The 15,487-nt window shown below is 38.5% G+C and overlaps 1 protein-coding gene across 1 annotated transcript; it reads right to left on the bottom strand.

Annotated features, from left to right (window-relative positions):
• Positions 1–513: 513 nt before the first annotated feature.
• Positions 514–5,139, bottom strand: LOC311305579 (uncharacterized protein). Its single transcript, XM_084433382.1, has 4 exons — positions 4,906–5,139; positions 4,608–4,773; positions 4,405–4,520; positions 514–1,687 (listed from the first exon to the last, which is right to left on the bottom strand). Exons 1-4 carry the CDS (start codon positions 5,062–5,064, stop codon positions 875–877), a joined length of 1,254 nt encoding a protein of 417 aa, XP_084289508.1. The 5' UTR covers positions 5,065–5,139; the 3' UTR covers positions 514–874.
• Between the last annotated feature and the right edge of the window lie 10,348 nt (positions 5,140–15,487).

Below are 15,487 nucleotides of genomic sequence, written 5' to 3'. Positions count from 1 at the left end.
AAATGTTTGTAAGATGAGAGCTGATATTGCTTTCGAATCTTATTAAGTGTGAAATAACAGCTAGTAGTAAAACATAACATAAATTATGCTATCAAATTAAATAAATACTCATGGTAATTATAGCTAATAAACCTACACCCACACCTAAACCTACCCCTTCCATAAAAATAAAATTGACTGTAGAGTTTCAATAATTGAAATACATTACATGTATGTTATACGATCTTTATGCCTTATCACTATAGTGATAGTGAATCTTAAAAAACAAGAAAAATGTAAAAGCAGCACTAGTACCCCATTGCAGGACAAAAATACTATGGGGTCCATCAACTGTATGGTTACCTACATAAAACCTTCAAAATATTTTATTTTGTGTTATTTGGAAGCCAACGACAGCAAACGTTGAGGCAGACACAACACCTGATGCATTCACTACCTTTGGAAACCTTAAGGTAGCATCTGAATTTGGGATACACTTAACAGCAATATATCCAGAATAAAAAGGAACATCATGATCTCAAGATTATATTTATTTCACTGTTGTAAAAGACATCAAATCAAATGTTGACCTTGAGTGTTAAATAATAGCCTACTTGTTATGTTGTGAATCTGTACAATAAAGCAAAATTTTATACTGTTGTTTCCAGTACTTTTTTGTAATAAATGTTTGAAACAAAGCTCATTTACATATTCATATATTTACATATATATTTACATAAGTGTACGCAACTTCTATGGTCTGAAGATATACTATATATACACAAGACATTCTGTACCAAAGGTCTAAAATCAATAACAGAAACACAATAATGCCAAAGCATAAAATCCACAGTGTTCTCCACTACAAAAATACTATTCCGACATCCTTACAATACTAAATGTGCTCCTCCTGCCAAGGAACACAGCCTGCAGGCGAGACAAAATAGTCACACAGAAGGTTTCGTTGGATTTTCGCCGTATCTGATGCATCGCTTTCCCCTCTTTGCTCCGCCGGCTGGAAAGACCCACTTCCTTGCTTCCTCCAGGTTCCCTCAACTAAGCTGTGGTCCTCATTCTCCCAATCCGCAAAGCCTGGAGGTGTGTACGCCTCAGACCTGCGCTCGCGGAGGAAGTTATGGATGCATAGCGAGGCCATGGTTATCTTAACCACCTTGTCTGGCTCCAAATATATGGTGTTCCTGAAAACCCTTAACCTGTTGGCAAGAATGCCGAAAGCGTTTTCTGGCGCTCTACGTGCCCTTGATAGACGACAGTTCAGTACCTGTTGACTGCGGTCCGTCTGCTTGCATGGATACGGCGTCATGAGATCAGGCCTTAAAGGATATGCCTCATCACCCACAAACATGTACGGCATCTTTACGTCACTGTTGGGCAAGGGTTCAGGTGGAGGAAAGTTCAGCAAACCCTGATCCATGGCTTTGCACAAGTCCGAGTGAGCGAACAGTCCGGCATCAGAGACACTGGCCTGGGTTCCCACGCTGGCATAGATGAACTTGTAATTTGCATCTACCGCAGCCATGATCGTCACAGAGAATCTGCCCTTGTAATTATGCTCAACGCTCACACTTTTTGCTGGAGGCTGTAAATAGATCCGTTTCCCACCAAGCGCACCTAGGCAATGTGGAAACTGCCATTTCGACTCAAAGTCTTGAGCTATCGTCCGCCATTCTGCCTCTGTTGATGGTGTCTAGCAATAGAACAGAAGAATAGAACAGAACTTCATTAAGTTCATTTTGTACACTTATTCTGATATTTGTATTATGAGGTATTTATGATATTTGTATATACATAAATATGTAAAAAGTATATAAAATATGTATAGCACAATGTATAAATACCTTGTGGTCGTGACAGCATAATAAAGTTCAAATTATTACTAATTATTACATACCTTAAAAGAATATTTTTTGGGTATTTCTGTATAATATAGGCTAATCATTGTTATATTTTAGTTTCCCCTTCAATTCATGTTCTTCTTTACCCAATTAACGCTCTGTACTATTTTTCAATACGCAAATATTCCCTGTATATGTTTTGTTTATATTGTAAATAAATGTCTGACTATCATGCCAGTAAAGCTTTGGTTTTACTGTATATGACTATTTCTGTAGGCATTCACTTAATGGGAATTTAACACTCAATGTGTTTCGAGAATGTCTATACATTGCATGAGCAATGTAATATAATACAGCCATGCCTTAAAGGGGACATCTGTAGGATTGAAAATAATCCAAGATATTTGAAATGAACCAAGACATTTGCTTTACTGTTTTCCACCTTTTTTCCCTTTTTCTACCACAAGGACCACAAGGACCACAAGGACCACAAGGACCACAAGGACCACAAGTTCCTAAAGGCACAGATGGGCTGATAGTGATCTAGGCCTGTAAGCCTAGATGTTTTGGGGGTCGATGAATTGTCACACCTTTAATACGGTGGAGGACGTTGTAATTATCTGATTGATCAGTTTGAAGGTCTCACAATTGGGTTTTAGTCACATGGTCAGGAAAGGATAAAAGAAGATTGAAACTGTTGCTCTGTCTCTCTGGGTCCCTTTATTGGGGCTCTCCTCCTTTACCTCCTCTTTCCTCTCTCTCTCTCTCTCTCTCTCTCTCTCAATGTAACATTTAAGTGCTTTTTTTGCATTTAGTTAGGTGTCTGCCAGCTCAGAAGAGCTGAAAAGAAAACACGCAGCCAGTTTGAGCTGTCTGAGTCTGAAACTGTGTCATCCAGCTAGCGGCTTCAATTTGCAGCCAGTTTCTACGCAGATAGCTAGCTATTTGAATAAGACCACCTCCGAGACATACACAGAGTCTTCTTCCACGGATACGGCCCGAATCTGTTTTGCGACTGTTGTTCCCGCCCACTGAAACCGGGCCCGGGCCGGATCCGTTTTAGAGCAGTGAATTTGCCAGTTTGAAGACGGATCCGGCTCGCAGTCATGTGCTGTCTGGGTTATGATTTCACTTTAGTTAGCATGTAATGCTGCTGTTTGAGCATAAACAACATCTGCAAAGTTATGACGCTCAAAGTTCAAAGCAAAGGGAGAGATTTTCTTTTAAAGAAATTGCTTTTTAAGGACTACAACAAACGGCTGGTAGGGACTACACAAGCTTCCTCCCGGGTTAGTGATATCACTATACTTGATGTGCTTAGCACCCTCAACCTGTAGAACTGAGACTGGCTAAAGCCTTGTTTATACTTTCGCCTGGTACGCCAGCACGAGTCTCTGAGGACTGCGCGCGCACCTCCCCAAACGGACGAGGCGTTTATACTCGACGCGCTCGCCGTTGTACTATTCTGTGAAAGGACTCAAGTAATTGTCCTCTTAACCATCAGGAATCAAGGGTGAGAAGAAGAAAGGTCCACACGTGACAATGTTTATTTTAGTACATCACCACCAATACCACACTACAAAAAGAATTGTGTAAAATCTAGTAAACCCTGAGATTATTACTTGTGACATTAGAACAAAATATGTGGATATAAAAACATGTATGTCGGCTGTACAACTAAATTAAGGATCTCTTAAATATTTTGTAAAAGTTTCGTGGACATTTTATAAAACATGGACCTTTATTTTTATTAAAATGGCTTATGTCTGCTATAGACTCATTTTGTAAATGTAAGCAACTAATTTAAGACGCACAAACTGGGTGCCGGTGCAGTGAGACCTATGTGCTCGGCCAGATTCGGCTCGAAGTCGTGCATCTGTCACAAAAAAAGCCGTGCACACCGCCAAGCAAAATGGTGTCTTGCGCATCCAACGCGCACAACCACCCACACCGCAATGACGTCATTTTTGCTGTGCGGCGAGTATAAACCTAGCTAAAGCTGCTCAGAGGGAGAGAAATGATCTGGTACAGAAACAGAATTGATAAAGTCGGAGCTTATCTATACACCACAGGCTACTATAATAATTTAGCCGCTGGGCTCGTTTCCAGGTTTTGGTAACCACATGTTCCACAACAAACCTTAGCTGCTCGCAGATGCGCCTGCCTATTAATCTGCAGCACAATTGGCCGATACCGATTAATTAAAACATATCGGCCCGATTAATAGGTCAGCCAATCGGTCGACCTCTACTCATGAAGACCCTAAAGAATCACACTAACTTTGGAAATGTCCCCTTTAATGCTGCACTTTCTTTATGTCATTCTTAAATTTTTTTATTTTTATTATTAATCCCCATTTCTGGTAATCCCAGGTTGCTATAACCGTACAGGTTTACATATGAAACTTTATTCTCTCAACATAGGATCTGGGTCCCATGACTTCACATCGCATGGTCACACAAGATACTATCATGTCCTTTTAAGTTAATATGCAATACGTTTAGTTATGATTAATGTTACTACTGCAGATGTTTAGGATTGTGCTGAGTAAATGGAAATCAGAGTTTACCTTCAGGTAGTCTTTTTTCATGACCTGGTGCAGAGCAGCACAGGTCTCCATAACGATCTGTGAAATAGTGCTGGCCCCAATCTTGTACTGTAAACTGAGGGAACTGAATGTTTCTCCTGCACAACAAAAATAACCCTTAAAATAAACAACAGCTACGTTCAATGAATTCAGCGTTATTATTAATACTGCCCAGGCAGACTCACCTGAAGCCAAATAGCGCAAGGTCACAGACAGGCGATCTCTCGCGGATATTGCCCGTCTCATTTTAGTGTGTTGTTTGGTGATGAGGACCCCGACGCTCCCCAGCAGGAGCTCGAACTCCTCCTCCGTCATCCGCAACAGCTCGCGGCAGCCGGGCTCCTCGCTCGACTAGCAATACAATAACATATCATTCATATCAGAAGGCGTTTGACTAAATAATGCTTCTATCAGAATAAGCACACGCCACACCAGCAAGCAAGCAGTTAAAGTTAACTGCTTTTATTATAGTTATTTGTTTACCTCCAACACTCTCTGCGGAACGGACAATACGTGCTGCTCGCGTCTCTTTAAACATTCTCTCCTCCATATTCGTCTGTTGTTTTTCTTTTTTTCTTTTTCGCTGCAAATCAGCGCACAGATAACTTGGAGTGCAAGCTGCTTGTTGTTGTTGTTCGCCATATGTGAGGGAAGAATTACTACAGTCTCGCGCGAGAACTTTTGTCTCACCAGTGTATTTCCTGGTACGTCATTTCCTGTATCAATTCACTCGTGTGCGTTTTGTTGTTGTTGTGAAACGTGAGGCTCGAACCAATGGTTCCAACCAAAAGGCGTGTTTTTTACGTTAAATGTGAATCCAAAACACACTAAGTGCGAAATCTGTGTTGTATAGGTATTGTTGAAATAAATCTAAAAGAAAGTTTTGTTGTTGTAAGGCTCGTTTGAGGTTGTGTGTGTTCCAACCATAGACAGTAAAAGAATGAACAAGCTAATGAAACACTAATCACCAATATGGTGACATCAAAACAATTACAGTACTAAACAATATAATTTCTTACAGTGGCATCCCTTACAGAAATAAAATACATTTCCATATATTTATAATCAATATATTATATGATATAAAATATATTAAATAATATATTGCTTTAATAAATTGTGTTATATATTATAATATATTGAATTATACTTAGGGAATTGGCGCTTTTCAAATTTTGGAAAATATATTTACACTGTAAAATGTAATTAGTTGAGTGTACTTAGAAAACGTGGAAAACTATTGCCTTACATTTCTCAAGGACGTTTTATATGACGTTTCTAATATGAAAACAAACTAAAGAGAGTCAGGACAATGATAGACAGTGCATTTATTGCTTTTTATTAAACTGAAACTTAACTGAATAGATAAAAAAAAAAACATCAATTTAATGTCCATTTCAAACAGACATAACTGCACTATATTTAACTATATTTCTGCCTGTTAAAACATGCAGCATATTAGGCCTATAGTGTTTCTAGGTCTTCTGCTGGACTGAAGCAGGTTCTACTCTTCAGCACAATGGTGACCCACAAAACTCAGACAACAGAAACCCTTTCTGGGAGCTACCATATATGAATCTCATCCATGGTTCCCAGCATGCATTGCAGCATGTCACTGTTGTTGAGAACCGTAAATGCATTGATTGATGTAACAGACTTTTGTGATAAACCTTGGAATGAGATCTGTGACTCAACACAATTAGTGATGATTATGACATCATCAATCAGTCAATGAATAAAGAAATAAATACCAAATAGATAATCCACAGAATTTCTCACAACTTTTTTTTTCTTTTCTTAATTTAGTGCCCAACTAAAGCAAACACTGATCTCCATAATGGTAACTACTGAAGGGGTGGATTCTGTAATCCACTGATGCTTCAAATATCTAACGAGTGATTATAATCAAGGTATTAATCAATATTTTTCCTTCTAAATATCACATGAGTTGAATGACTTCTCTAGGCTTATGAGATTTTACTTTGTTATAGAAGTTACCAGTGTGATTTCTGAAATGTTCTTTTCATGTATTCTCTAATGTCTGTATTTGGTATCTGAGAGGTGACTGAGGGTCTGGCCACATGCCATGAATGCATTAACAGTGCTTGCTCATTTAGCCCGGCTTCCAGAAATTTACTGCTTTACTACTTTACTGCGTTAACTAAAGTGTCCTTTTCTTGAGAACTGTGGTTTATTAAAGAGTCCTCTCCTTGAGAGAAAGAACCTATTATCTTGATGTTTTGAGAAGACTCTCCTGTTTATAATTATAGCCTGGCCAAATCCAACCTTGAAGAAGCTGTGTGTGTGTTAGTCTTCTTGGTTACAGGTTAAGGAACAACTGCATTATTGGCAATTGACTGACTTCTTGTTCTGGACATGCTGACGCCCAGCAAGCCAAATCTGCGACCTGGGAGGTCACGACGTGCCTAACTTCAGGGTCTGAGTGTCAGCTGCATAATCGATGGAGATATGCTTCAGTCTGTCTGTATGTGTGTGGAAAATGACTATGTTTATATATTTTCTTAGCCAATGATAATCATTCAACCTGAGGCAAGGACATAGCTTAGACATTGGTGTGATCTTTGTATCTGTAAGCGGGGCGGCCTACAAACTCCTTGTGAGTCTTGAAGCTGACTTCTGCCTGATGAAACTGCAAACTATCTTCAGTAAAAAGTTTCTTTAATTTCTTATAATTCCGACTCTTGTCTTCAATTGACAGCACTCTTGACTCCAGGTCTTAATTAATCTTTAACTGTAAATCCCCTAACACTACAAACATTATTATATACATCTTCAACATCTAAACCTCTGTTAATTTTCAATAAGAACTTTTGTAGGCGTATGACAGAAATAAAGTCAAACTGTTAGTAATTAGTGAAGCTGGTAATGCTGTTCTTGTTGTTTATTCCTCCTCTACTAAGATCTTGAGAGATCTGTTAGTGTTTAATGTTCTGTTGGGATTTAAAGGGTTTCTGTTGTCTGAGTTTTGTGGGTCACTATTGTGTTGAAGAGTAGAACCTCTGCTTCAGTCCAGGAAAGACCAAAAATGTTTAATTGCCTCTGTCTGCTTCTTTTCTGCCAAGAATTGCTGGGAAAAGTCCTGTCCTGTCCAGCAGCACTGTAATCCCTCGTCATCATGGACAAAGTAAACTTCGGATGAGACCTTAAACTGAGGTCCTGACTCTCTGTGGTCATAAAAAATCCCAGGATGTCCTTCAAAAAAGAGTAGAGGTTTAACCCCGGCATCCTGGCCAAATTTCCCCATTGGTCTCTGTCCATCATGGCCTCCTAATAATCCCCATATACTGATTGGCTTCATCACTCTGTCTCCTCTCCACCAATAAGCTGGTGTGTGGTGGGCGTTCTGGAGCAATATGGCTGCCGTCGCATCATCCAGGTGGATGCTGCACATCGGTGGTGGTTGAGGTGATTCCCCCCTCCATATAAAGCACTTTGAGTACCCAGAAAAGCGCTATATAAATGTATTTTTACAAGCTCTGGATGGGGCCTGGGACGAACCTCAGTGTACCCCCGGCCTCTCCACCATCAAGGGTAGAGAGTGGAAGAGCTTGTGAAGTGTGCCCTGGCAGTGAAAGGTGCCTTCCACGACTGTGTGAGCTCCTCATGCACTTCCTGTGTGCTGCGGTCCGACCTCAGGAACCAATCATCCAGCCATGAACGGTCAGGGGAGCGCGGAAGGTTCCACTCAAGCCCGATGTTCGCGAATTATAATTTTTTCCGAAGTGTTAACAACTTAGTGTTAACTAATAATTGTTGCAGACTGGTACTACCAACAAAATATTAGTGCATTCCTGGAACTGGGCGTCGTTACACTACATCCTTACATCGCTTTCTGTCAGGACTTTTACGTGCTTTTCCCAAACCACTGAAGTGACGTCGACGTCCGGGTTAGCAGTAGCATGAGCCGTCAGGCAAGTGTTATTTAAATAAACTCCTGGTGTACTTACAAACTTTCCAATGCCTCGTTTTATGAGTACAGAACCTATTTGTACAACTGTAGAAGTTTGGTACCATTCCAGGCATTATTAGTTGGGTAATTTACGAGATACATCCTAGGATCCATTATCGCCTGCACTAAGCCATCCGGCTGATATCTCTAAATAAGCTCTAACTTTAATAATGTTCAGCCAAGGGAAAAAAGGCTTCTGGGGGGGTGTTTGGCTCTAGGTCATGGTGCAAAGGACCCTAGGTTGATTTTACTCCGAACCATCCCTTTAAGTTAGTCAAACTATACTATTATTAGTGCTATATCCACCGCTTCGCTCCAGATGGCCTTTATTAACTGGATTATTTTTTTATGATGGATAGATGCATTTTTGTGGGGGGCTTCAAAATCTTGCCCCCCATTTATTACCATTATAAAGCTTGGAAGAGCCAGGATAATTTTAAATATATCTCCGATTGTGTTCATCTGAAAGAAGAAAGTCATGTACACCTTGGATGGCTTGAGGGTGTATAAATCAGGAGATAATTTTCATTTTTGGTTGAATCATCCCTTTTAACACTTCTAAAACCAAAGAGATGCACATACATTTCAGGAAAGAGGCCAAACATTTTGCTACTATTATTTATTTATTTATTTATTTATATATATATTTTTTGCTTTGTTTGCTTAGCACAGTATAGAGTTGACAAGAAACGATGTAGGAGAGAGAGGGGATTGGAAAGTACTCAAACTCAGCTCGCCTGTGATGTGCCGAAGTGTTGACCGCCAGGCTATTATTTCACCCATAAATTCTGAACAGCCATTAAAATATCATGATATATGTTCTTTATCTAATGTCCCAGATTTGGAACATTTCCTTTGCAGGGCCACAATTAAAGTCTCGCATTGACCATTACAGTGGGTCTGGCACACGACAGGAAATGGGTGTTTGCATCCTCCACTTAAAGACAGGCTTTCCTCCATTATGACATCACGGGGAACAGGAAGTCATTGGAATGGAAAAAAAAAAATTAGCAGAGAACAGCCGTGAACCACACAATATACAAACAGATGCCAGGTGCCTGAGGAAAGACTGAGAGATGAATGAAAGGGAAGGAGACGCGACCTGCCCCAGCTCAGAGCGCTGATGGTGGGCCACATGCTTCGTTCAGGGCCTCTGGAGTGCTGCGAAAAGCAGGATGTTTTGGTTTATTTAGAGCTTAATGTGGGTGTTTCCGACAAGGTGTGCAGTGCCCTCCTCACCACAAAGAAGTAGATTAATGAGAACGAAGACTGGTGGCACGGGGCTAAAGTGAGGTAGAATCTGACCTGTGCTACTGCTGTGCTACAAAGTGAAACAGAATACATTTAGTTTAAACTGGTACATAAAAACATATGACAAAAAAGCATCTATCTATAATATCTATCAATCTATCTATCTGTCTATCTATAAACACGAATAAATTGGCAAAACTCAAAAAAATTTAGGTAATCAGTTACATAAAAACTTTAAAGTTAAGAAATTTAAAGTTTAAGTAAGCAGAACTAGCTAGCTAGCTATCTAGCTATCTTAGTATTAATAATAAAAATCTGTATTAGAAAATGTGGAGAGTGACTAAGATTTACTGAATGGAAAAGAGACACCTAAACAGTCTGCTACGCACATGAGCTCTCCTTTTGTGAAGATGGAAAGTCATGCAGGTTACAGATTACAAATTTAACATTTTTGACCGAACTAACCATGTATTCATATCAGTGTTATTTTGGAGCTAATCTATTTTCCAGAGTGTAATCTTGATGTTTAGCTGTCAAAAAGTTTTATATTAGTAGATTTTGGCAAAGCTTGAATTGATTCTCACCTGTGGTTGTTATTGTTAAGATATTGTTTTACTTTCTTGTATAGACAGCAAAAAGAAAGAGAGACAATTTAACCCATGAGGCACCAGGTCAACTATAATTACTGCATGTGTACTACAAACGCACCGCTCTTATCTATGTTATTCCACAGTCTCATATCATTTAAAGCTGGAGTAGCCTTCTGTTTGAAGTAGACTGTCTGGTGACCTTCTGTCACACAATCAGAAGGTCAATAGAGAACATCAAAGCATAGGAGTAGCACACTCGTAACGTGAAAATAAATAAACAGCAGATAGATAGATAGATAGATAGATAGATAGATAGATAGATAGATAGATAGATAGATAGATAGATAGATAGATAGATAGATAGAGACCCATCCTTACGGAACATATTGTGTTATATATTACACTATATTGAATAATACTTAAGGAATTGCCACTTTATTGAAAAATATATTTACAATATTTACACTGTAAAATGTAATTAGATGAGTATACTTAGAAAACGTGGAGAACTTAAATTTGAGTGGTATTTCATAATCATCATGAAACATCCTAAGCCACAGATCTCATCCCAAGATTTATCACTGATCAAAAGTGTATTAGATCATTAAATGCATTTAAAAATTGTATTATAAACACTGTGATGCTATAATAAGATACCTTTATTAACACATATTAATTTTATCAAAATATTTTTAATACTGCCATGTTTAGACAGACAGACATCGAGAATCAGCGTGTGAATTTCAACAATGGTGGCATGCTTCATGCTGCAATGCATGCTAGGAACCATGGATGAGCTTTATAGTATGGTAACTCATATAAACACACAGTTACAACCATAGATATCATATAAAGGCTAGATGTCTCGTCCGCGCTGCTGGCCAATGGAGCTCGACATCCGCACACGGCGGCCATCTTACGACAGGGTGCTCGCTCACTCATAACATGGTGCATGTACTTTTAAATAACCATAACTTGCTAAATTTTCTACCGATTTTCAAACGGCTTGGTTTGTTATAAACGTTAGAGATGTAGCTATTATACCGCATACATATGAATAATTATGTTCAAAATGTTTAAGCATTCAGAATTATAGCCACGTTAATAACGTTTGTAAGAAACCAAACCGTTTGTAAATCCGTCCAGATTTCAGCGAGATAAGAGGATTTGTGTGCGTGCTGCTCACTCACCTTAATTCACAGAGCCCTGTCCTAAGATGGCCGCCGTTGATGCCGGAAGTGACTCCGCCTTAAGACATCTAGCCTTTATATGATATCTATGGTTACAACAGTCAGAAATAAACTAATGCTAAAGAGTCAAGAGCCTAACTAAAGCAAACACTGATCACCATAATGGTGACTGTAATCGTTATTATTTTCAGTAAATCATCAACATCTTAACCTCTGTTAATTCTCAATAAGAACTTCTGCAGATGTCTGACAGAAATAAAGTCAAACTGTTAGTAATAAGTGAGGCATGAAATGCTGTTAAACCTTCTGCTGAGATCTTGAGAGATCTGGGGTCAGTTCTTCGTACTTTGCTAACTCAGTTAGCTAGATTTGATTGTTGATGATTTGGCATGATCTTAGATTGTCTGATTCTTCAAGCTCATCCTGGACTTGCTGTCATAGCAACGGGTCCATAAGCTCACACCTGCTAATCAGTGGAGCTCAGCTCCCGTCACCGTCTCGAGTGCAGTGCAGGCAAGACAGAAGAGTTCGAGGGCGATTTCACTGTTTTATATGATTTGACTGTAACTAACCACAAACATGGATATAATAAAATGATGCATGGAAAAGAAACTGTCGACAGTCTCAGTGAGTTTAATTCATACATTTATAGTTCGAGTGTTGTAGTTTTATGATGCAAGTTTAGCACTGCTGCAGTTCATTGTACAGTTTCCCCTGCATTATGTTGACTATTAGGGACAAGAAAATTTATTATTTGTCAAATTCGGATGATGTTTTAGTAATTTATGACAGTATGAGTGAGTTTAATTTGTACACAGCAAAAAGTCCAGTGTTAAATTAACTCTCCTGGGAGTTTATATGGCTCCAGAGTCAGTGTTAAAATATGAGTGTTAAATTAACACTCAAGAGTGTTAAACTTAATGAGCTCATTAAGTGATTAATTGAGTGATGATTGAGCATTATTGAAGACACCTGATGATAACAAGCAGAATCACCAAAGGAGAAAATCTAATTTTTTTAGACACCGTTATGGAGATCAGTGTTTGCTTTAGTTGGGCTCTTGACCCATAAACTGTAAACATTAGATTATCTTTGGCTGTTGTATCTGAGTTATAACTGCCAGATGAACAAAGAGAAAGTTGATCAGGTTTTATTGGTTATGTTTTGACATAATCATAATTTCACCTGAATCACTGATCTCATTTAGAGTGTAATCTCTGACTTAAATGTATAGTGTTGATTACAGCATCACTGTGATTCTACAGCATAAGATCTTTTTTTCTACCTAGTTTTAAGGATTTCTTAAAAGCTGTTCTGATAAAACAAAATCTTTATTTTAGGCACACACAGACATCAAGAATCAGTGTATTGATCTCAACTATGGTGACAAACAGAATATTCATTTAGGGAAAGGAAATTAGTAAGACAATTCAGATCATAATTTATTCATACCGCAATGCATGATGGGAGCCATGAATGAGTTTTGATTGGTGGCACTCAGAATGCACTGCAACATGCTTTATTATTGTCACCATTGTTGAGATTCACAGGCTGATTATTGATGTCAGTGTGTCTAAATAAAGTAATTTTCTATGTATTTTTTTTTATCAGAACAATTTTTAAGAAATATTTTGGATTATATTGATAATGATAAAAATCATTTGCTGTTAAATCACAGGCTGCTGTAATCAACAAGGTAAATCTGACTCTCTAAATGAGATTTGATATTCAGGTCAAATTATGATTATCAAATCATAACCAACACCACCTGATCACCTTTTCTCTTTGTTCATCTGAGAGTTATAACTCAGATACAACAGCCAAACAAAATTTGAAGTTAATGCGTCAAGGGTCAAGAGCCCAACTAAAACAAACACTCATCACCATAACGGTGTCTTAAAAAATTTGATTTTCTCCTTAGGTGATTCTGCTCGCTAACATCAGGTGTCTTCAATATTGGTCAATTATCACTCAATGAATCACTTAATGAGCTCATTACATTTAACACTCTTGAGTGTTAATTTAACACTCATATTTTAACACTGACTCTGGAGCCATATAAACTCCCAAGAGAGTTAATTTAACACTGGACTTTTTGCTGTGTAGCGACATACAGCGACAAAATCGCTGGCTGTGTGAACAGGGCTTATGGGGCCACGTGGGTCACTCAATCAGCAGACATGTAACGTGCGATTAGAGTGATTGACAGAAAACCTGACAAGTTAAAAAACAATATGACCTTTTCAGCTCATCATGAACCTGAACATGGGAGGCCTCTGAACTTGGGAGGCCCCTGAACTTGGGAGGCCCCTGGGCTTCAGCCCAGGTAAGCCTGTGCATTAATGCGGCCTTGACTGTAGGCTAATAAGTGTAGCTCTTGCTCTGCTGCAGAGAAACCAAAAAAAAAAAAGAAAAAAAAAATTGTGCGCGCTCTTTGACCACGAGTGAGCAGCCAATAGCAGCGTTGCTGATCAATGTTTCTACTATCGATACATATCCCCTTTTAAACCAGCGCATGAACGCGCAATTATCTCAGATAACTCAATACAGTGATACTAATCATAAACAGCAGGTGTGTTCGAAGAACCTAATTAGTCAGATCATGATTAGCACGATGATGTCATCTTGGATTTGTCATTTGATCTCGGATGAACGGACCCCTGTTAGTGATTAATGTTCTGTTGGGATTTAAATGGTTTCTGTTGTCTGAGTTTTGTGGGTCACCATCGTGCTGAAGAGTAGAACCTGTGCTTCAATCCAGCAGAAGATATTGAAACATTGATGATATGTTGCATGTTTCTTTATCTAAAAGGAATATTCTATTGCAGTGATGATGATTAACGTAATGCTTTTTATTTTTTGTTAAGTTTCAGTTTAATAAATAGAAATAAATGCACAGTTTATCATTGTCCCGACACTCGTATGTCTTTATATTAACAACTTCGAGTAAAACATCCTTGAGAAATTGAAGGCAATAGTTTCCCACGTTTTACAGTGTAAATATACAGTATTGTAAATATATATTTTTCAATATATGAAAAGTGGCAATTCCTTATGTATGATGTAAGGGATAATGTAGGCTACATCCAGCCGGTCGTCATCTGAGAATAAACCCCCGACAGGGTGATAGGGACCCTGACACGAAGCGTAGGTAGATAGATAGATAGATAGATAGATAGATAGATAGATAGATAGATAGATAGATAGATAGATAGATAGATTCAGTGACTGTGCTTTGACAGGGTCACTATAATCCTGACTAATCAATGCTATGATGACCATCTCAGATTAGTGGCCTGCGTGTCATTGCACTCCAGTAGTGTTTGCTAGTTGGCCATTAAGTGTGCTGCACATCAGACTCTCTGTTTTTTCTCTATCAGGCAGTCTTTTCTCATGTAATGATAGTGTTTTCTCGTGTAATGAGAAAAGTGACAGGGCCGGGGTGACTGGCAGCCTCCCTTGGGGCAAAACTGGCATGATTACCAGCTGCTTGTTCCAAAGGTCTTTTCTCCATTTTCAAAACCATCGTTACAATCATGACCTACATTTAAAATAAACATCTTTGTCCTCTACAAACACAGATATTATGTCTGATGATACAAGCTTTTCATAAGAGAACTTGGGTTTGTCAGATATTGATCTGATTTTTCTGAATAATCATTTTGAACCTGTTACTTATTTTTTTTTTTTAATAGTTAATTTGTATGATATGGAATAATTCCACATCACTAGCAAAACAGCATGAAGAAACAAAGATACAGATAAAAGATAAGCGAGGACAAATATGATTGCCCATTAGTCTGAACACTGAATGTGGTTTAATTTCAAAGGTGTGCAATTTAAAGTTGTTTTTTTGATTATCCTGACATGTACTGTGTGAAATGTTATCATCCCTCATATTTTTTGTCTTTCACCAGATAAAGATTTTAGATTAAAGATTATTTATTTTATTCATGAACACACAATGGTGCAGACAAATAGTAGAGGAACTTGAGAGGGGAGCAGTTTCCCATGAGCTCAATGGCTTCTCTGATAAGATGTTCTGCCCCATATAATCTTTAAGT

The sequence above is a fragment of the Rutilus rutilus genome (assembly GCF_951802725.1).
Source record: "Rutilus rutilus genome assembly, chromosome: 15".
NCBI classification, from domain to species: Eukaryota; Metazoa; Chordata; class Actinopteri; order Cypriniformes; family Leuciscidae; genus Rutilus; species Rutilus rutilus.
This window is presented reverse-complemented; position numbering and strand designations above follow the sequence as displayed.